This window comes from Thunnus thynnus, chromosome 7 (assembly GCF_963924715.1).
Source record: "Thunnus thynnus chromosome 7, fThuThy2.1, whole genome shotgun sequence".
Classification (NCBI taxonomy): Eukaryota; Metazoa; Chordata; class Actinopteri; order Scombriformes; family Scombridae; genus Thunnus; species Thunnus thynnus.
The window spans coordinates 447,585-470,443 of record NC_089523.1 but is presented as its reverse complement, the minus strand read 5'-3'; the positions used below and the strand labels follow the sequence as shown (position 1 = coordinate 470,443).

The 22,859-nt window shown below is 40.4% G+C and overlaps 1 protein-coding gene across 3 annotated transcripts in view; it reads left to right on the top strand.

Annotated features, from left to right (window-relative positions):
• fat3a (FAT atypical cadherin 3a) overlaps window positions 1-22,859 on the top strand; it is a 238,875-nt gene that overhangs the window by 159,547 nt on the left and 56,469 nt on the right. For all 3 annotated transcript variants that reach the window (XM_067593756.1, XM_067593755.1, XM_067593754.1), the window contains exons 7-11: window positions 8,563-8,702; window positions 14,369-14,644; window positions 16,178-16,388; window positions 16,503-19,231; window positions 19,334-20,705. In XM_067593756.1, coding sequence (XP_067449857.1) covers window positions 8,563-8,702; window positions 14,369-14,644; window positions 16,178-16,388; window positions 16,503-19,231; window positions 19,334-20,705 — 4,728 coding nt within the window. The remainder of the gene's footprint in view (window positions 1-8,562; window positions 8,703-14,368; window positions 14,645-16,177; window positions 16,389-16,502; window positions 19,232-19,333; window positions 20,706-22,859) is intronic.

The window sequence follows — 22,859 nt, the reverse complement described above, 5'->3', positions numbered from 1 at the left end:
CTCTCTGATGACATTCTTTCTTAGTTCTTCCTCATGATTTCTCATTGGGTCTCACTGGGTCCACATCCTTTCTCTGGAATAACATCTATCTCCTTTCTTTTCATTAACTTATATAAATGAGACATTAAGATTCAACAAGTGGTTAATGTTTCTTACAAGTAATAATCAATCAATCAATCAATCAATTTTTATTTATATAGCGCCATATCACAACAGAAGTCATCTCAAGGCACTTTTCACATAGAGCAGGTCAAGACCGTACTCTTTAATTTACAGAGACCCAACAATTCCCCCATGAGCAAGCACTTGGCGACAGCGGTAAGGAAAAACTCCCCTTTAACGGGTAGAAACCTCAAGCAGACCCCGGCTCTCGGTGGGCGGCCATCTGCTTTGACCGGTTGGGTTGAGAGAGAGAAAGAGAGAGGGAAAGGGAGAGGGGGGACAGGAGAATAATATTAATAATAAGATAATACTTCCCAGATCACAGGAGATAAAGCACAAGAAAACAGACCAAGACGTAAGTGGCAACAGGATACAAATAAGTAGAAAAAAATATATGCAGTGTTATCCAGTCTGTTACCCTAGACCAGTGTGCACAAATATAACGCATGTGTAAAATCACTACTGCAGTTTAAAGATGTTTTCCCAGGTCAAAGTGACATGGTATAAACATGATATATATATGTATATATGAATCTGTGTTCATGCAAACTAAGTATAATCAGACCCTAATAATATAAATATGAATAAATAACTATGATATTAATTCATGATTAATAAGATATGTGCATGTAACACATACAGTATATGAATAATGTAATTTACATATTTACAGAAGTATAATTTTACAAATAGAAGAATAAATGGACTTGAATATTGTTGAAAAGATATCAATGTATATGTTTTGAGAAACGTTCAGAGCATGAGTATCAAATTACATCAATACAAAAGATAAAACAAAACTACAGAACCAAATTGTGTAGCACGTTTTGTGGAAAAATACGTCGCATAATATTACAAAATAATATAATAAATTACAATCATACGCAAAAGGCAAAGAAAGTCCTCCTACCTAAGTGACTAAATAGTTGTCAATGCCCTCGATAATGGTCAAATCAAAATCAATAAAAAAAAACAGTTCACACAGGGGTTTCTTGATCTGCCACCTGTAAGTTTGGTAAGGCAACCAATAGTACTAGGTTATGGTTACACAAAAATGGTGGTCATGGTTAAAACGAACAAATGTTGACAGTTTGTAGGAAACAGGATGTGAACAGGGGCCTCTGATGTCAAAGTCAGACACTTTGCAAAAGGTCATGCTGTCTCAACCTTTGCTTCTAAGGAACAGTCTTTAGTTTAACCATTTAACCAAGAGGTCCTTGTCAAAAATCGTAAAGATAAGTAATTTCCAGGATTAAAAAAAAACAACAACAACAAAACAAAAAACAATAATAATGATCTGGTGTCTGCATAGAATCATTATGTTGAGATCTTACAATAAGACAGATCTTATTCTCTTAATTGTGAAACAATTATTTTGGATTTAATTCACCAGAAAATATTTTCTGTCAGCAGCTTTAATCAAGTATCTGTATCAGTGTAGCATCGCTGAACCAAAATGTCTAGTCATCCTCCTGACAAATTATAATAATGCTAACAACGTTATTTAAAAATGAATTTATAATTATTGAAAAGTAGATTCCATCCCGTGTACAAATAATTTCAGTACAATCTCAGCCAGTGGGAAGCAGTATCTGTCTCTGTCCTGTTTCATCATCTCCTCTCCTCATCATGTCATCCTCCTGTTGTCCTGTCCTCCTCCCTCGGGCCTGTGTGTCCTACCTGTCTCACCTTCTCTCTCCTCTCTCCCCTCAATGCTACGTGCCTGGAAGGTCCCAGGTCTTTCCGTGAGATGTTCTATATTCTGCAGAGCGCTTGTGGCAGGAACTGTTCCTCAGAAGGTATCTCGCTTCCAACTTCCACTTCTGCTCTTTGCTGTCTATTCTTCCCTCCCTTTTCTTCCTTTTCCTCTGCTTTTTCTGTTCCTTGTATTTTTCGTTGGTGCTCATCATCCACCTCTGCACCTCATCAGTGCTGCTCACATCTTCCCTGTGATTGGTTGGTTGGACGTGGTTGACTGAGGGGTTAACCGCACAGACGCTCAGGCTGAGTGTATGTGGGTGTGTTTGTGTATGTGTTTATCTTGTCTCAATGTGTGTGTTTGTGTGTGTTTCACATTAATGGACTACATTGTAGCCAAGGTTAATTTAAGGGATGAAGGTTTGGTAAAAAGGTATCACAACCTTTTTAGCTGCTCCCATGGCAACAACCCCTGGGTTACCTCGGTGACAGCTCTGTCTAATGACCTGCTGTTAGCAGCACCTGTACACACATTCCTTATGGAATTAATGCATGCCTTCATGTAGCAGTTTTCAAAGGCAGGTTCACACATGCACACAAACCTCACACTATCTGCTGACCCATTATCTAAAACTAATGGCTGCACTCAGCTGTGGGGCAGCAGGTTTGGGAGTGAAAAAGCACAATCAGTATGAGCACCTAACTACTCAGCAACCAGTGCCAAACACCCAGCCTGCAGTGTACAAAGCCCATCCCTCAATAATCAGCATGCAATGCTTTAAACCAAGCCCTCAGAATTCCCAGTTGTTGGCATGCAACACATTCACCTTCACCTTCACCACACCTTGCAAGTGAAAATTTGAAAAGTGAAAATTTGAACTGTGTGAATATAGAAAGTGTGACATTGAGCGGATGTGAGGAACCTAGACAGAGACGATAGGAGGAGGAAAAGAAACAGAAAAAGAACTTAAATTAGGTGTTAGGGAGAGCAGAAAATCAGCAAAAGTCTTTTACTGATTTTCTGGAAATTCTGTTAAGATTGCAGATGCGCTAGATTTGAGTGGAAATTTGGCATTAGAAATAAGGATGGTAATATCAGTTCATCTGTCAGTCTATCCAACACTTATCTTTGGCCAGATCTCTCAACATTTACTGGACAGATTTGTACATTTTTAGATGAGTGAGTTTAGATGGTGATCAGAGTTATCCAAATATTAAACATTACCTATCACACGCAGTCATACAGTGCATACTCAGTACACACTTAAAACATGATATAATGGCAACCAAACATAAGCATGCACACACCAAATCCTCTAAACACACACCAGGCATCCATTTATAGTCACAGTCACTCACACTCCATCCAGCAGGCTGAGCCGGACGGATGGACAGGTGGGTGGGTGGGCGGACAGACAGACAGACAGACAGACAGACAGACAGACAGACAGACACACACACACACACACACGCACACACACACACACACACACACACACAGACAAACAGACAGACACATACACACAAGAGTAATCAGACAAAATACACACATTGCTTTAGATTAAAATATCCTTCAGTAAATAAAGTTGATGAAATTGGGCCCTATTTTAAGGATCCAAACCGCACAGTCTGAAGTGCATGGCGCAAGTGCATTTAGGGTGTGTCCAAATCCACTTTTGCTAGTTTAATGGTGGAAAAAATGGTCGCATCGCCACAAGCATATTTCAAAAGGGTTGTCCTTAGTCTCCTAATTAATCATGGGTGTGTTTTGAGTGTAATATTCAATAAACCAATCAGAGTTTCATCTCCCATTCCCTTTAAAAGCCAGGTGTGTTTTCACCTTGGCGGATTGCTATTATAATGGCATATTTGCCAAGTAGTAAGAAGGAACGTTTCTCTGCAGAGGAAACAGATCTGCTTGTGCGCGAAGTGAAAGCGCACGATCCATAATGAGTACACTGGCCCACACTGCTCCTGGACCCTCCTGTGGCCAGACCCAGACCACCAGTTTAAGACCCTGTTCATTAATTTGTTGCAATTTTCTTTTTGTTTGTTTTTTGAAAAGGTTTGTTTTTTTTAATTGCAGCTTTGGTTTCTTTAAAATTGTTTTGTTCAGTCATGGAATAAAAGGAAAAATCAGTGGGGTTTTAATTGCTGAAAGTATGGAAACCTGATCATTGTAATCTCAAAAATGTCAAAGAATATTTGTTAAATATTGTTCAGAAATTAAATCATTAATTTTAGTCATGTAAAAAAATCAAAATACACAGTTGGAAGGACTTGATCAGCTCTCCAAAGTGCTGATCCTGCTGCTGGCAGCAGCTAGAGGCTGTCCAGATTTATTTCCTTCTTTAGTTGAATCATTGTTTTCACCTCATTTATTTCCTCATGTGTTCCTCATGTCCTCATGTACTGATGTAGCAGGAAAGTCAATCTGTGTCTGATCTGTTGTTGACAGCCATTTGCTGGATCTTGACAGACACCCTCATCCTGACAGGTCTGTTTAAATATTTGCTTGTATTGCCACAATTTGGTCAAATAATTAGACAATTTCATCCGTCATTACTGCGATTAGTTAATTCTGATAAATATTATGCCTAACCATTATGACATTTATTTTTTAAAATATGTTGATGTACACAATAATAATCTTTCACATTGTAACTGTTAAATATTACATTACAACTGTTTAATGAAACTGTTATAATGATCCAAAAATATATACAATAATAATATACCACTCACAGAAGTCTCCATAATGGCTATTTTAAGTACATTCTGCTGACAATGAATACTTGTATACTTTTGCTTCAGGTTTTGAATACAGTGGCTTAACTTGGCTTATTTTTTACATTTTTACATTGATATTTTACTTAAATTAAGTGTCTGTTTTTTTTTTTTTTTACATCATTCATTTTTCTCATATCAGGACACCTTATTGTTTGTTATCACTTTACTTTTCCATGGTCATGGTATATACTCAATTCTGATTGGCTGGTAAGCAAGGCCAGCAGAAGGGAGAAGAAAATAGTCACAAACATTTATATTTTTGTCTCTCACAGGACTGGCTCTGGACATCAGTGTGTCCAGAGCCAGTCCTGTGATCACTCTGCATCATTTTTTTCTGTCACTCTGCTCCCTGTCACAAACCTAGCACTGCAGGGTGAGGTGAGACATCACCTTGTTCTGTGGCGAGACAAAACTGTCCAGTTGAGCCAATGAGCATAAACTCAGCTTTAGAGAGGCAGTGAAAAGTAATTTTAGAGCAGAGCAGAGGGTTGGATTTTCTCTCTCTGTAATTTGGCGTCAGCAGACGGGAGGCTCCCTCTGGCCTCAGTGGTATTCTTGCCAAACCCTCTTCTTTCACATGTCCTAAATGAGGATGATTATGTTGGACGGTAGACATGGCTGTTTGAAGCTGCCTGTTCTCACAGTATGGTTAACATCTTTTTCTCTCATTATCTGATCAGTAATATTTCCTGCTGCACACAACAAACAGCACAGCCCAGGTTACAGAACATACTGCAAACTCACTTGAAAACCCACTTGAAAATTATTTCCTACATACACTTTACTGTTTGTCTGTTGAAATGTATTATTCTTCCTAGGGCCGACCTGAGTCAAGGTCAAGTTCTGCTTCTCTTTGATAAGGTAATAGTTCAAAAAATTGTCATATCTGCGTACATAATTAGGCAAAGCAGTAAGATACATTCTTGGTTTCTCTACTACTGGTAATTTCTTCCTGTGAACGCCAAGTCTGGTCAGGACCAACTGGTTCAAAACTTAACAGCCTGTGGTTATTGATTTCTTTCATGTCCTACGTTTCATTTTAAACAGCTAAATACATGGATTTCCACCACATAGGCCACTGTTTATAGGATTACATTTAGTAATGCGTTTAAATTAAACAAATCTGTGATTGTGATACATTGATTTGGTTTGATTGGAGAATAACCTTTTGAGCTTTTTGTTGATATTTTCACGTTATTTCATGTACGATTTAGAATTTCCAAATTTCTAGTTTCCAAGTGGTATTGTAGTGTAGTGGTGGACACTGAGGCTGACAGCAGAGCACACAGATTTCATCAGAATAAATTAAATATTCTACGCATAGGGCCTTTAAATAATCTACTGAGTATTGCCACACATAGCAAAACAAGCAGTTGTTGTGGTCTTCCTTATTATTGTGCTACTGTATTCTGAAAATAAATACATGGATAATCCCATAGTAATCCTACATACAAATTATTGTTCCAGTATCAGACAAGCACACTGGAACACTGGAATTTTACTTGGACAGTCTTTGAAGCAGGTTTGTGTTCGCATAGCAGGTTCAGGTTGCTAAAATGCCCAGATTTACAAAGCTCCAAGACTAACAAATCTATTATTATCTTTTATCTCTGCTTGCTCTTTATCACTATAATCATCAGCTAATATTTCAGGTTTAAGTTGTGAACATGAATTAGGCTGCCAAATATGTGTTTCCCCCTATTCAGCATAAGCATATTAAATAGCATAAGGGGGGTTTATAAGAACTCTGATTCAATAAGTAGATTAAATACCATAGTCAGAGTCAATAATATGCTATTGAACCATTAACCTTACTGTGAATGTTCATCTCATTCATCTAGATACAGAAGTACAAAGTCAAGACAACATGCCACTCATCTAAGAGATGCTGCTGACTGGTGGGGACAGATTTACAGGTCAAAATGTTTGGACTCCTCAGTAATCACAAGAACAGAAGAAGTCTCTTGGATGAGTGACACTACACCTTCAAGTTTACAACTTGAGTCCAATGAATTATTCATTTTGTCTAGACAAGGAAATAGACAAGTGCAGATTGACTACCCCATTGATCCGGGATTCAAGTGTTCACTCATCAGAAGCTTCATCTTTTAGCAAACACTAATTGTAAAACAAACGCACCTCCCTGCCTTCCGAGGAAGAAAAAAGTTGCAGCATGCCTCGATCTGCTCACTGAGACAGTGTGTTGATGAACTCTGAAGCATAAAGTTATGAAAACTCCACCGAATTGTTGTTTGATGGCTATCCGATTTAGCTATCTTAAGCTCATATTAACATGAAACTAGCATCTTGAACCAAAGCAGCTGCTCAGTTAATTAGTGTCAGATGGCAGGACTCTAATTACACATGCTTCCAACAAAATCAACACAAAAGTGATGAACTGTAATAGTGAAACTCCCATTCTTGGAGTATAAATGCATTTAGACTGATTAACCCTCCCTCCACCACCCACCCAAATTCAACAAAAACTCATTGGATCTACACACATTACACAAATGACCTAATTTGGATTCAAAGTTTACACCCCTGTTTGTATTTTCATGGCAATCAGGCTGAACTCTAACGCTGCCATTCAGTGAGTGTTACCGCAGTGATTTCCGACTGCAGAGACTGCGTCTGGACTGCTCACATGTGCCACCTGGTGGTTGTTGATGCACACTGCAGCTAGTGCTGAAATCAGCTGGATAAAATACGAGTCCCCCCTCCCTATTTGCTGCCGTGGGGCCACTCTATCACCACAGTAACTGCAGCAAATGAAATGAGTGACATCTGTATTCAGCTCTGATTGAACACTTATTTTCTCATGTTGCCACTACAGCATACTGGTGCATGACAAAATAATTAATTTCCCAACTGATGTACGTATTTTGGTAGCTTGTTAAAGTTATAACATTGAGAATTGGGACACTGTTGATGGAAACAGTCAGCTTTCCCTCCATTTAGTTTGAAATATATTTGTACAGTTGAGTGGAGTTCTGTGTTTCCACTCCATGAGAGAGTCAAGTTGAGTGTGATTGGTTGTCACCAGGTTGTGCTCCTCCTTGGTTTTTCTTCTTGTTAAGAGGTTAAAAATGATCCTGATTATGTGATACTCTTAACACATGTGTGGCCATGTCAGAAAGTCTCATCACTCAAACGGTTTAAATAGAGGAGCTTGAAGGTGAAGGATTTCCTCCCAGCTTACTTGATGTTTTGAAATGCAACACACACAGTTCACAGTTGAATTACAAATCATTATCAGTGAGCCAGCAGGAGATTCCGTGTTTGGGGCACAAATAGGTGCTGGAACAACATCAGGGAGTGTATCTGTAATGAATGCCACCAGATCAAACACACATGAACACATATGTTTCAAATCCATTTACAGTGCAGTCAGTAATAGGAACATACACACTCACAAACACACACACACTCAGGTTATGTGTTGTTAGTGCTTGCATGGCTGGTGCTTGTGCTTCATTGTGTTGCTGTGATTATGTGCTTTTGACTGTTGGTTTGCAGTGTGTGGAGCTGTGGAGCTGGTGTGTGTGTGGGGTCGGGGGTGGTGTGTGTGTGTGTGGGAGTGGGGGGGGGTGGGGGGGTGGGGGAGTGGGTCAATGAAAAGTGTGTGCGCAGCAGTGGTCTCCAGTCATGTGCTTTTGTTCAGTCTATCTGATCACTGTAGCAACACATTTCACTGACTGAGATTATACCAGTTGTAAACACAACAGCAAATTTACTGTATGTGGAATATCAAAATAAATGGTTACACATGACAGAAAATCACTGGTCCATAATAAAACTGTCTGGTTTGTGTGTGTGTATATTTACATATTCATCATAACCAGTGTGTGTTCAGAGTAGGTCTGTATGATTGATTGCCTCCTACTGTCTGACCTTCCTCCTGTGGAGCAGGTGGGAACAGCGACAGTGTGTTTGACGTAGAGAAGGCTGTGGGCACCATCATCATCGCGAAGCCTCTAGATGCTGAGCAGCGCTCCTTCTACAACCTGACAGTGCAGGCCACTGACGGCACCAACACTGCATACACACAGGTACCACATGATCTTTATTTCACTAACCTTTTATTGTGCTGTGTTTTACAGTTATACCTTCTTTTTTTTTGGGATCAATTGAAAATGCTGATGCACCAGATGCCATGGTGTTGCTCCAGTGGGTTAGTGGAGGGTGGGAATGGGGGAATAGAGATGAAAATGCACTAAACATGATCCTGTTTAACTAACACATTAACCAACAAACATGACAACACAGTTTTACCAAGCCCCTCTTGTAGATTGGCCTGGGCCTTGTTTCCCCAAAGCACCTTAAGGCTATGATCTCAAAATCCATTGTATGAACCTTATTAGATTAAGAGGTGTTTCCCAAAAGCATGGTAACTGAAGATTGCTTTGAAGTAACATATACTCTAAGTGCCGAGCTGAAAAATTTAGTTTTTTTTCAATGAGCTAGAGAAGGATGAAGACATGGAGAAAGAGCTTATTACTGTAGGTGAGTAAGTACCCACATGTGTCCAACTGCTCCTAATACTAAGGATGGGTTAAATGCAGAGATTGAATTTCACTGTACAAATGTATGCGTGACAAATAAAGTACCTTTACTCTTGGAAGAGGTAGGTCCTCAAGTGATTTTTCTAGGACAGAAAGGAATTCTGCTGACTGAAGCAAGTTCAGCAACTTGTTCCACGACCATAGGGACCATACAGGAGAAGAGTTTTGATTGAGATTCCCTGTTTTGCGGTGGCAGTAGGACTATTTGTAGTTCATTTGCAGATTGTAGGGAATGAGAAGGTGCATAAACCTGTATGAGGGAGTTCAGGTAGGTAGGTGCTGTACTAGAGGCTACTCTGTAGGCAAGCATCAGTGACTTTAACTTAATGCAAGCAGCAAAAGGGAGGCAGTGCAGAGTAGTGAAAAGTGGAGTGACATGAGCTGTTTTGGCTGGTTGAAGACCAGACGTGGATTATTTGCAGATTGTTACTGTGCATGCTGGCAGCCCTGCCAGAAGGGTGTTACAGTAGACGAGGTGAGAGGAGTTGAGTGGTGTACTCAGTCAGATAAGACCTGATGTTATTATAGTGTGAAGCGACATGACCTAGCACATCTTACAGACACTGATAGTTAAAGTTAAATGTGTATCCAGCATCATCTTCAGCACCACAGACAGCTGATGTTAAGAAGCTCTTAACACTTTAAACTTCTAAACTCTTAACACTTAAACTTCCCATTAACTTCTGTGATTGTTAGTGGGAAATGAAGCCCTGTTTTAATCATTCAAAAATCCTGTTTTTAAAACACAAATCATAATGACTGAATCAATCCAATTTACCCATATATGTCCCACATTGGTAAAGAAAAGGTGAGAAAATATACAATACGGTAAAACAGTGAGGCTTATTCAGAACGGCTGGCGTCACGTATGGTCAACTTGCAGCTGCTGTTAGAAATACTTTCAATAAAACCAGGAAAATGTCATTTGATTAGTAGCAAAGAATTTAGATTAGATTTTAACTTACAAGATGAGTTGGATGAGATTGTTATACACTGAGTTACTGTTGAATATGAGAAGACCTACCGTACACAGACGCAAATACACTGACACACACTCACACACAGAGCATATGATATTAGCATTTTTATAGAGCAGGAAGAATTGTCCTGACATAAGGAATGAGTGAGATGCCTATTATTACACCCCCCAGTTAGTAACATGCATTAATGGGACATATATGAGTACAGATGGAGAGGGAAAGGAGGAGAGAGGAGCTCAGTGCATCATGGGAAGTCCCATGGCAGTCTTGTCCCAAGGCAAGCCTGGCTGGTCCCAACTTTAATAAAAAAAAAAAAGGTTTTAAGCCTACTCTTAAATGCAGAGAGGATGTCTGCCTCCTGGACTCAAACTGGGAGATGGCTCCACAGGAGAGGAGCCTGGAGATGGTCAGGACAGAACAGGGCAAAACAGAACCAATGATCCAACAAGACTCAACTGAAAACCAGACCTAAAATACAAACTAAACTAATCAGACAGCGAGGACCAGGTGACAAGACACAGGGGCAGGCTGGGAGCTGATAGGCTGGGAAGACACTGAGAGCAGGGCAAGGCTAACGAATGCAGGGCAGGTGTAAAGAGGAGTACATGAACACAGTAGGAGTGAAGGAACACACAAGGGAAACACAGAGTAACAGAAAACCAAAACCCAGAAAACACAATACTCTAAATCACAACCCACCATAAATCAAACCGTCCCAGAATTACATTAACTTAAGCACACAACTCTACAAGCTAACTAATAATGCAGTCTTCTAAACCAACCACCCAAATCATAACAAGCAACATCATATGACCAGAAGGACTTGACAACAGAGGTGTAACACAGGAAACCCCAAAGAACACAAAAACACAAAGAGTCCAAAAAACAACAGAAAGTCCATGCCGGATGTGACAGAATCTCTCATCTCTCTGACACAATGTCAACAGTTAGTTCAGTAAAAGCTTCACAAATAAAGGATTTCAACTCTCAGTCTTGGTTTTAATGATTTCTTTTCACTGAGTGTCACACACAAATTCTTTATTCACAAGCACATACAGATACAGACACACACACACCTGTAAGATGGGAAGAGGGTTCCAGATGGAGAGTCAGCATGGCGTCATGCCGGCAGGGAAAGTGTCCACAGTTGAGCAACAGAAGGCTGACTGCTGTAGCAGGGTTTAAATTTAGACTCGCCGCCTGTTTCCCTCCACTTCTCTTTCTGTTTTCTATGGATATGAGTCAGTACAAATCTCAGGATCCTTTTTCTCTGTTTGTGTGTGTGTGTGTAAAGTGTTGTCACTTTTTTCCCCAGCAAGCCAAACTGATGCTCCTGCTGCTATTTTGTACTTTGTAATCCTTACAGAGCTCAGTCGGTATATTTTGGCAGGGCTATAGTCAGAACAGTGGCTCAGTGGTTAGCACCGTCACCTCACCCAGAAGGTTCTGGGTTTGAAGCAGGGACTTGATATTTTTGTTGGTTTTTCCCCACACCAAAAGATGTGCATGTCATGTATTTAGCTTAAGTTATACTTTCCATGTCCACATCATCTGCCCATATCTCCAAGGGTCCATGTCTGCATGCAGCCCAAGATTTATGACATGCAGACTCACCGCACCAACCATACTTCACGTGTGAACTTGTCTGCCTATGCAGACACTCAATAGTATAAACAGAACTGCATGTGGGTCCGCTATCATCCCTTCTGCTATTTTGGACTATATCAGGGCCTTTAAGGGTTCAGTGCTTGAAACTAATCCATTCTTATGACATGTTGTCCAACCACGTTTAAAGGCAAAAGTATGTGTACTTGTTGCTAATATCCACTGAAATCAGCTAATCTTTTGTCATTAACTTACAGTAAATAAGTTTTATTACTTTAAAATGAATTCAACTTAAAATTTCTAGTTTTCATTTTCAGACCATTTCAGAACTTAATGTGAGTTGTGGTCTTTGACTTGAAATGATTAGTTGAATGAATGTACTCCTTCACTCAACTCATTAAATTAAGTTTTTAAAGAAATTCTTTTTTGTAGTTAGAAGAAAATGTATATGATTGAAACTTTGTGTCTGTTTGTCTGTAATACAAACAACAAGTAATTTCAAGACAAGTCATGGTTGTTTCTTTTCATAATAATAAAAACAATACAAATAATGATGAAGGTTAGTGTCAAATTCAGTCCCTATCCACTTGAAATTAACAAGGTCACTGAGAGTAGCCTCACATGCTGTATTCTTATGGACTTTGGTACAAAGTGGCTCCAATAGGAGCAGAAACAGTTGTAACATTTTTGTCACAAATAAGAAATTGACTCTTTAAACTGAGAAAAGGTAAATGGAAAGCAAATCTGGCTGTTTGTCAACGTGACTGAACAGTTGTTGATTCAACTTAATACCTAAGGTTTATCGAACTTTTCTCTAGTGGAGTTAACTTGACTCAGTTAATTTTACATTTTCTCATGAGACAATTTTGAACTAATTATTCAACTTAAGTTCAGTTAACTCACATTTTTCAGGCTTCGGTGTCTCTAAATTGTACCAGCTTACAGTGTATTACAGTGCAGGGATAATACACCTCAGAAATGGAATTTGTCCCCAGATGGAATTTGTGATGTGGCTCCCCTCACCAGATTTCCAGTGCTTCTTTTTCTCTTTTTTTACCACAGGCTTTTTGATTCATGCAGAAATAAAAACACTGTGTTTTTTATAAACGTGACATAAATCACACCTCATCAGGATCAGTTTGCTGCAGAGTTTTGTTTATTAAGTTATTCAAAATACGCTCCAAAAATCCTTTCACATCCTTCTGCCCTGATCATATGATCACATTTGAGGTCCAGTGTTGTGGCGCTATCAGTGGGTGAAATCGCTGGACTATAATTTGAAACCTCTGCTTTATCTATGGCAGGGCAGAACCTCAAGACAATTATGTTTGTTTGTCCTTTCATTTGTCACCCATGTATGCCTCCCTTCCTTGCAACAGCCTGCCCATCACTTTCCCCAGACCTACTTCCTCTCACTCCTGGCATGCCAATTTCTGTCTGTGCAAGTTGTTGTCATGAGTATGTTCTGAATATGAGTTTTTTAAAAACAGCATTGGGACCATGATCAAGTGTTATTGATGTACATCCCTCTCAATCCCGCTAATACATTTTGACACTACAATGGGGTAGGAAAAACTTCCTGCTTCTGTACATTTATACAACCATCATTAACTTTCTTCTCATTTATTTTAGGTTTTCCTTTGCTGTGTCATACTGCTACAGCCCAGTGTCCCACAGGGATTGATAAAATTCAATCTACACTTACTACTTTCATTTCCTGTCTTTCTGTCTCTTCTGTTTGCCTCTCTACCTGTCTGTCTCTGCCTCTCCTCCTGTGTTTTTCTGACTCACGCTGGGCCCTATCACCAGTCATCTGTGACTCAGGAACTGTCTATGAGTCATGACATGCACGAACCACAAACACACCACATGGCTTCTCTGCAGTCTGTGCAATGACACATTCAGTCATCTTCATTTTTGTACAATTGTACTTTGTACTGTTACACAATTCCATTAACACTACAGATAGTCAGTACAGTACAGTGATATGAGGGATGTTCATCAGAGTCTAAAGGAATATATGAATTTGCCTCTGCTCTACTCTGATCGCAGCAGTTCCCGTGAAATAAATTGATTTTGGTCTGACATTTTCTTGTTATGAACGCAGGAGTGACTGACTACTCATTCTTTTTTAAAGAGGGCACATCAGTTGTGTACTGCGCTTTTGGCCTGCAGTAGTGACAAAACAAACACAAGCAAACATGTCATCCTGTTGTTTCCTGCAATTGTAGAGGAACTTCTTAATCTGCCAACACTGTTGGCAGATGAGGTAGACGAGCAACAATGGCTGTTGGCCCAACAACAAAAATTAAGGTTCCTGAGAATTGATTCCCCAGCCATGTCTCCTAAAAATTACACCCACACAACTAATCTGCATTAGCAAATATGTTTTGTAGGAAACCGGATCTACAAAATGTTCACTGCCAATATTAAATGTTACTGAAAGTAACTACAAAACGTCACTTCACGTATTCTGCTCATTAAGAACAAGAAAATACAACTCAGTCAATGATGTTCTCTTTCATCCCTCTCCTCTTTTTCTCTCCATCTTTCCTCCTCATGATCCAGGTTCACATTACTGTTATGGACAACAATGACAACGCTCCTATCTTCTCCCAGCCAACCTATGATGTAACCATTTCTGAGGACACACCACCTGACACAGAGGTGGTCCAGATTATGGCATCAGACCGTGATGAGCATCACCGGCTGACCTACTCTCTGCAGAGTTCCATAGACCCCAGCAGCATGCGTCTGTTCCGTATCCACCCCTCCCTGGGCACCATCTACACCACCCAGAGGCTCGACCACGAGGCCTGCGTCCAGCACATCCTCACCGTCATGGTAAGACACACTTTGATCTAGTGGTCTAAAAGTTACACCATCCCTGTGACATACTCTGCCTCTTCGAACACACTAATTCCCACTTTATTCCTACTTTTAATCTCAGAGCAGGTTTGTAACTGTAAGCGTTTACAGGCAGTCCAGTTTTTCTTGTATTATTGTGTTAATAACACTACAGTCATATGTTAAGGTTATTCATTACCCTTGGCCATAAAATCCTGTTGATGGTTTCCAGACTGGCAAGAGCAACCAGCAATTATAGCTGCAAGCTATACTTAGATTTTATACTGTATAATACAGGTGTAATGGTACAAACAATTCACAGTTCGATACAATTCGGTTTGAATCACAGTTTGAGATATTTTCAGTACATCTGGGTAAACAAAAGACATTTATTTGTCAAATATGTTGTCATGTAAGAAAATGTGAATATGTAAATATTAAATGATAGCTCATTGGCCAATGTTCTAATTGGAACAAATATTGCACTCAAACATTGGGATATGTTCATTATAATATGTTTGTTATAATGATTATTGTTTTTACAAAAGAGACTAACCCGCCCATATCTCAAGTAAATTTATCCACTGTTAGAGCAGTACAGTTTAAGCTTTAAGCTGTCTCTTTCGTTTACCTCCTAATGTTATTTTCTCCGACCAATGAAAGATACTGATTCTAAAAAAATATTCAAACAGTACAACAAGGTTAATTAAAAGTCTTTCACCAAGTTAAACAGTGCCTAGATCAAGAAGTCTTTTCAGTTAAACTGTAAAGTGCTGTCATAAGATCAGGAAACTTCAATAATCAAAGTAACAGGTCAAATATCTGTGGATGTCAGACTCTCATTGGTTATTGACCTTGAATGGTCATAACAAGAGGGGCCCTTTCAGAGTAAAAATTTCTCAGATGGAAATAATTTCCGAGCCTTCTACTCTTGTATCTCATAAATAGAGCAGCAGGAGAGCCAGAGAGACAATCTTGCTGTCTGTGCTCTCACTCTACCTGAGCTCATTATTTAGCAATTAAGCTAATTACACTGAGCAGAGAGGCAGTATCTACACCTCATCAGAATAAAGAGGATGATTTTGCTCAGACTTACATATCCAGTAGTAAGCTCCTATTATTAGAAATGTGTCTGAATTATAGAAATTTGGAGAAATACATTCGCAGAGGTGACTGAAAGTCCTTTAGGGCAAGTTTTAGTGTGATGATGTTTTTGTTTAATCAAATTTAAAATTGACACATGGAATTTTTAAAGTTTAATTTTTTAAATTTGTGGTTAAAATGAATGATTATATATTTTCCACAATCTTTGGTTTTGCATAGTATGCAGAGTATGTGTGTATATTTTGAGTTCATGATGACCATTAAGGATGATGTTCTTAATATTTGTGGTTACAAAAAAGCCAATACATCGGGAAATTGAAACATTTTCAAAGACTCAAATTCACCACCTCTTCTCTTACATTAAAGAAATACAACTTGTGAGTTCCAGCACTGACAATAACTTTTTAACTTTTTTTCTCTCCACAGGTGAAGGACCAAGAGTTCCCCTACAGAAAGAACCTGGCTCGAGTGCTGGTAGAAGTGGAAGATATCAATGACCACGTACCTATCTTCACCAGTGCTCTGTATGAAGGCTCAGTCTATGAGTCTGCAGCAGTGGGATCAGCTGTGGTCCAAGTCACTGCCCTTGACAAAGACAAAGGCGAGAATGCAGAGCTACACTATTTCATTGAAGCAGGTGGGCACCCTTGACACTTAAATGTATGTTGAAATATTTATACCCTTTAGGTAACTGCCCTTAAAATATTTACCACATTGATAATATTTTTTATGTTTCTTTTTTATTTTCCAGGGAACACTGGAAATGCATTCCATATTGAGCCAGTTTTGGGTATCATAACTGTTGCACGTGACCTAGACTTGTCCAGCATAGGCCATTATGTACTCACTGTCAGAGTTACAGACAATGGCTCCCCTCTCCTGTCCACCACTACCATAGTGCGTATTGCTGTCACCCTCTCTGACAATGCCGCCCCAAAGTTCCCCCAGCCTGAGTACCAAGCTGACATAACAGAGAATGTGGTGGTTGGGACCTCTGTCACAACAGTCAGTGCAGTCAGCCAGTCCACCCTCACTTATGATATTAAGCAGGGCAACACTGATCGTGTTTTCCAGATAAATCAGTACAGCGGAGTGATTACAACTCAAAAGCCTCTAGACTACGAGACTACACCATCTTACACCCTGATAGTCCAGGCTACCAACATGGCTGGCATGGCATCCAATGCTACCCTTATGATCCAGGTAACAGATGAAAATGACAACCCACCAGTGTTTCAGCAGCTTCACTATCGTGGCAGCATCAGTGAGGCTGCACCAGTCAACAGTGTGGTCTTAAACTCAGATGACTCACCTCTAGTAATCAAGGCCACTGATGCTGACCGCAACCAAAATGCTCTGTTAGTATACCAGATTGTTGAGGACACTGCAAAAATGTTCTTTACAGTGGACTCAGGTACTGGTTCCATCAGAACCATTGCTAATCTAGACCATGAGACATTTGCCACCTTTCACTTCCATGTTCATGTGAGGGACAATGGCAGGCCACAGTTGACAGCAGACAGTCCAACTGAGGTCACAATTCAAGTCACTGACACAAATGATTCACCACCTCACTTCACCCAGAATGCCTATGAAACAGTCCTGCTTCTCCCCACATATGTGGGAGTAGAAGCTCTGCAGGTTTCAGCCACAGACCCTGACAAAGATGTCCCCACAGAGCTCATCTACTCTCTAACCGATGGGGTATTGGAGCATTTTGCCATCAAACCTTCCAATGGTATCATAATTGTCAAAAACAACAACTTTTCCAAAGAACGTTTCCGTTTCAGTGTCAAAGTTTCAGATGGGAAATTCTCCAGCACAGCTCTAGTGACCATTCTTGTACGAGAGGCTCTAGACTCTGGCCTCAGCTTCACCCATAGCCTTTACTCCTCCTCTATTCAAGAGAATGTATCAAATATCACCAAAGTGGCTGTGGTCAATGCTGTGGGAAACCGTCTTAATGAGCCATTGAAGTATACCTTATTGAATGCTGGTACACGCTTTAGAATGCGTCCAACTTCTGGTGTGATCCAAACCACCGGTATACCCTTTGATCGTGAGGAGCAGGAGTTCTATGAGCTGGTTGTCGAGGCAAGAAGGGAGCATGATCGTCTGCATGTTGCCAGAGTTATGGTGAGAGTCCAGGTGGAGGACATCAATGATAATGCCCCTGTGTTTGTTGGACTGCCTTATTATGCAGCTGTTCAAGTAGAAGCTGAGCCAGGGTCACCCATTTTCAGGGTCATAGCAGTAGATGGTGACAAAGGGATTAATGGAGAGGTGTCTTATTATTTCAAGGATGACCATGGTCACTTTGAGATCAACCGTCAAACAGGCAGTCTCAGCCTCAAGAGGGCCTTTGAGTCTGACTTGTCCAATGTTGAATACCAGATGGTGATATATGCCAGAGATGGTGGTTTTCCACCTCTCTCCTCTACTATTGAGTTCCCCATCACAGTAGTCAACAAAGCCATGCCTGTCTTTGACAAATCATTTTATTCTGTTACTGTAAATGAGGATGTGGCTGTGCACACACCTATCCTCGGTATCAATGCAACTAGTCCAGAAGGTCAGAACATCATCTACACTATTGTTGATGGAGATCTGTCTCTTCAGTTTGACATTGGTTTTGATACAGGAGTCATAAGTGTCATCCATTCTTTGGACTATGAAGTAGCATCGTCTTACCACCTGACCATCAGAGCAACAGACTATTTGACCAGTGCCCGTGCTGAGGTTGATGTAGATGTGTTTGTTCAGGATGTAAATGACAACCAACCTATCTTCCAGAAAATGTCCTACAGGGTAGTTTTGTCTGAAACAGCCATGATTGGAACTCCAGCTCTTCAGGTTATTGCCACTGACAAAGACTCAGAGAAGAACAATGTTGTCCGTTACCAGATCTTCTCAGATGCTCATAACAACACAGACCACTTTCACATTGATAGTAGCAGTGGACTAATCCTGACTGCGCGTATGCTAGACCATGAACTAGTCTCGAAGTATGACTTCACTGTCAGGGCCACTGATAATGGATTCCCATCACTGAGTAGTGAAGTTTCAGTCATAGTTGTGGTGAATGACATGAATGACAATCCTCCAGTTTTCAACCAGCTGCTCTATGAAGCATATGTAAATGAGTTAGCACCAAGGGGTCACTTTGTAACCTGTGTCCAAGCCTTGGATGCTGATAGCTCGGATTTTGAAAAGCTGGAATACAGCATTTTGTCAGGGAATGAAAGGATGAACTTTGTGATGGACAAGAAGACAGGAATCATCACATTGTCCAGCCACCGTAAACAAAGGATGGAACCCGTCTACAGCCTTAATGTGTCAGTGTCTGATGGGGTCTTCACCAGCACTGCACAGGTTCATGTTAAGGTGTTGGGGGCCAACCTTTATAGTCCAGTGTTTGGGCAGAATATATATGAGGCAGAGCTGAGAGAGAATGCTGCTGTGGGAACCAAAGTTATACAGGTAAGTACTACTGAGATTCATTGAGTGATCTCAATAATATGTTACTGTAATTCTAAAATATTTGTGTCTGTTTTGACTGAGAGATTTTTTTATTCATTCCAGGTGAAGGCAACTGATGCAGACCCTGGAGTGTTCGGTCACATTACTTATTCCTTTGTTAATGATGTGGGCAAGGACCAGTTCAGCATTGATGCAAGTGGTCAAATCATTACGATAGAAAAGCTGGATCGTGAGGACCCCACCAATAAGGACATAGTTCTTACAGTGGCAGCCCAGGACTCAGGTGGACGTGTCTCTTACTGTACAGTACAAGTTACTCTTTTGGATGATAATGATAATGTACCACGTTTCCATGCCACAGAATACAGAGCTTCAGTCAAATCTGATGTGGCTAAAGGTTTTTTGGTGACACAGATTCAGGCTTATGATCCTGATGATGGCACTAATGCCAAAGTGACATATTCACTCTACAGTGAGGCACACATCCCTGTGGTAGACATTTTGGAGATAGACCCTGACAATGGCTGGATGGTGACTAAAGGCAGCTTCAGCCACTTGAGGAACACAGTATTATCTTTTTTTGTGAAAGCTGTTGATGGAGGCAATCCAGTTCGCCACTCTCTAGTGTCTGTCTACATCCATGTTCTTTCTCCAGATGCCTTCATTCCTTCTTTCAGCCAACATCAGTACTTATTTAGTATGCAAGAGGACACCCCCCTAGGTTCAGCCATAGGGACAGTACGCCTCAACACTCCTCCTGGATTTGTCTCGCTCTCTGCTACCTTTGCCCTGGTTAATGGAGAGACTGGAGGAAACAACCAAGATACGGTGTTTGTGATAGAAAAAGATACAGGTGTGATCAAACTTGATAAGCCTTTGGACCATGAGGTTATCAAAGGATACCACTTCAAAGTCACTGCCACTGTACAACAGGCTAAACTGGATTCTGTGACTTCTGTTGATGTTGAGGTCAAAGTATTGGATCTAAATGACAACAAACCAGCCTTTGAGGCCAACTCCTATGAAGCCATAGTTATGGAGGGAATGTCAATTGGAACCAGAATCATTCAAATCCAAGCACTAGACCCAGACTCAGGGGCCAATGGCCAGGTAACATATAGTCTTGGGGCATTAATCCAGTTAGAAGGGGATTCAGACACTCTGGTTGGCACCTTCAGCATTGATAGCAACACAGGTTGGATCTCCACCCGCAAGGACCTGGACCATGAATCCAATCCATCCTACACATTCACAGTGGTAGCATCAGACCTTGGTGAGACCTTTTCTCTTTCCAGTACCACCACTGTGACAGTGGCAGTGTCAGACATCAATGATAACCCACCCAGGTTCCTGGAGCAACACTACTTTGGTTCAGTTCAGGAGAGTGACCCACCAGGCGAGGTGGTGGCTGTGCTGAACACCAGAGATGATGACAGCTCTGCTGTTAACCGACAAGTCAGCTACCACATCACTGGTGAGTACTCTGATTTTGGATGTTACTTTTATTGTTATTGAAACCCTATTGCCAGAAAATATATACGTTTCTGTGATGTTCAATGACTAAGGGTTGTAAATACTCACTTTATAGAATATCTGCTAGGATATCTGTGAATGGTAAGTAAAGTATGATTAAGGTTAGGGACAGATTGCGGTTATGGCAAGCAAACTATTGTTAAAGTATGCTTAAGAAACTTGGTTATGGTTAGGGTTGTAGTTTATGAAAAGGTAAATGGTAATAAAAGCTCTTTGATGAGATGTGAACAGACATGCTACATGCTCATTCAACACCTCCACACCTTTAATTTCCACCTCACTACATAAAGGACACACTATTCCTGTATTGGCACTTAAAGTTGGCATTAGACATAAATTGTGAGTTGGGGAATCTGCCAATATCAACGTAATTCCCAGAGATAGTGGGCTATGTATTGTGGCCCATCTGTCTAATGTCAATCTACCATTGTGTTTTACTGAAGATACAGCAGTCCTCAGACTTGTTAGTATTCTGAATGTCCAAATAATTGCTACAGCCATGAATAAACATGAGGAGACAAGTTGTACACTAAATCAATGGTGTGGTTCAGTATACAGTTTGCTCATTTTCTATGCTTGCTTCCAAAGGATGTGTGCATGCATGCCAGAATTCCAAGCCTGACTGAGAAACAGGCAAGGAAATTTGATAATATTTTCATGGCTGAATAGCATTCAACAGCTCGTGACATTTACCCAGTAATTAACATTAAAGACTGCATCATATCTGATGACAGATGCAGTGATTTTTCTTCTGTCTCCTGAATAGATGGTAAAATTCATAGGCTTGTCTTTTTTAAAAAGTACAAAACGAGAGAAGCAACAGGACCAGACAAAAAAAACAAAATATTGGCTTAATACTAGATGCATATGTGTAGGTGTGTGTGTGTGTGTTAATGTGGGTAGGTGAAGTGGGTAAGAAGAAGAAGAGAAAAGAAAAGAAAGAAGAAAGCTACAGTACTGTTGGGGGGCATCTCCAGTTGGGTCCCAAGGATGGAGGGGCACCAGGATGAAACGAGGATGGGGCAGGACAACTGGGCCAGGGCAGAATTATATATATATATATATATATATTTTCTCTTTTTTATTATGTCTAAATTATTATACTCCCCTTTCCATCCTCCTCTCCCTTCCTTGCTCTCATTGCTCTCTCCTGCTTTAGGTTGCTCCCAGACCCATAGACTGTTGCCGGCTTGTTGCAAGTCACATACCCTCTTGAACAGCCCTCACCCCTACAGGAGGGTTCCATTCATTTGGGTCTGAGGAGCATCTTTCTATTTGAAGGGGGGTTAAATGGGGATTAGGCCCTCAGACACCAAGCTGTCTAAACCATTAAGGCCCCTGAGCCCCCTCAGCCACCTGGGCCCAGTCTGAGATGGTTGGTAGTTTGATGGACGATGGTTTTATAATTTATAAGTTGTGTTACTCATCATAGAGAAGGTATTTTTGCAGATTTGTGTCCAGAAGTTGGGGTTGGGAAGGATAGCCAGGTCATTTTCCCATTTTGAGGTCATCTGAGTTGGATAATAGTTTATAAAGTTTAGAGATTTTTTTTTGAGTCTGTGATCTTCATGATTTCTTCACCTAGTTTCAAGGGGTTGAGTGGGTTGTAGGTTATGTTAATCTTATCTTTAAGTTGTTGGTACTGAAAGAGCTGATGTCTCCCAACTCCATACTTCTGGATTATTATGTTGAAACTTGGAAATGTATGGTTATTTTCAAGTAGGAGATGAAGGTGAATGATTCCTTTGTGTTGTCATGTGGGAAAGCGAATGGGAGTGTTGCTAGACATGAAGTCAGGGTTGTGCCAAATTGGAGTGCTTACAGGGTGTTAGTGATGATTTAGTGATTTTGTTAGCTTTCCACCAGGCTGCCAGAGTTGTAGAGATTACTGTATTTTTGATGAGGTTGAGTTTTTTAATTGATTGGGGTTTAAAAGTTAGGTCTGTGATTGAGATATTTTTGCACTGGGTTTGTTCTAAATCTATCCATGAGTTATTGTGTTTGGGTTGTTGAATCAATTTGACAAGGTATTATAATTTATTTGTAGGAAGTAGTGGGAAGTTTGGTGCTTCTATGCCGCCTTGACATTTTTTCT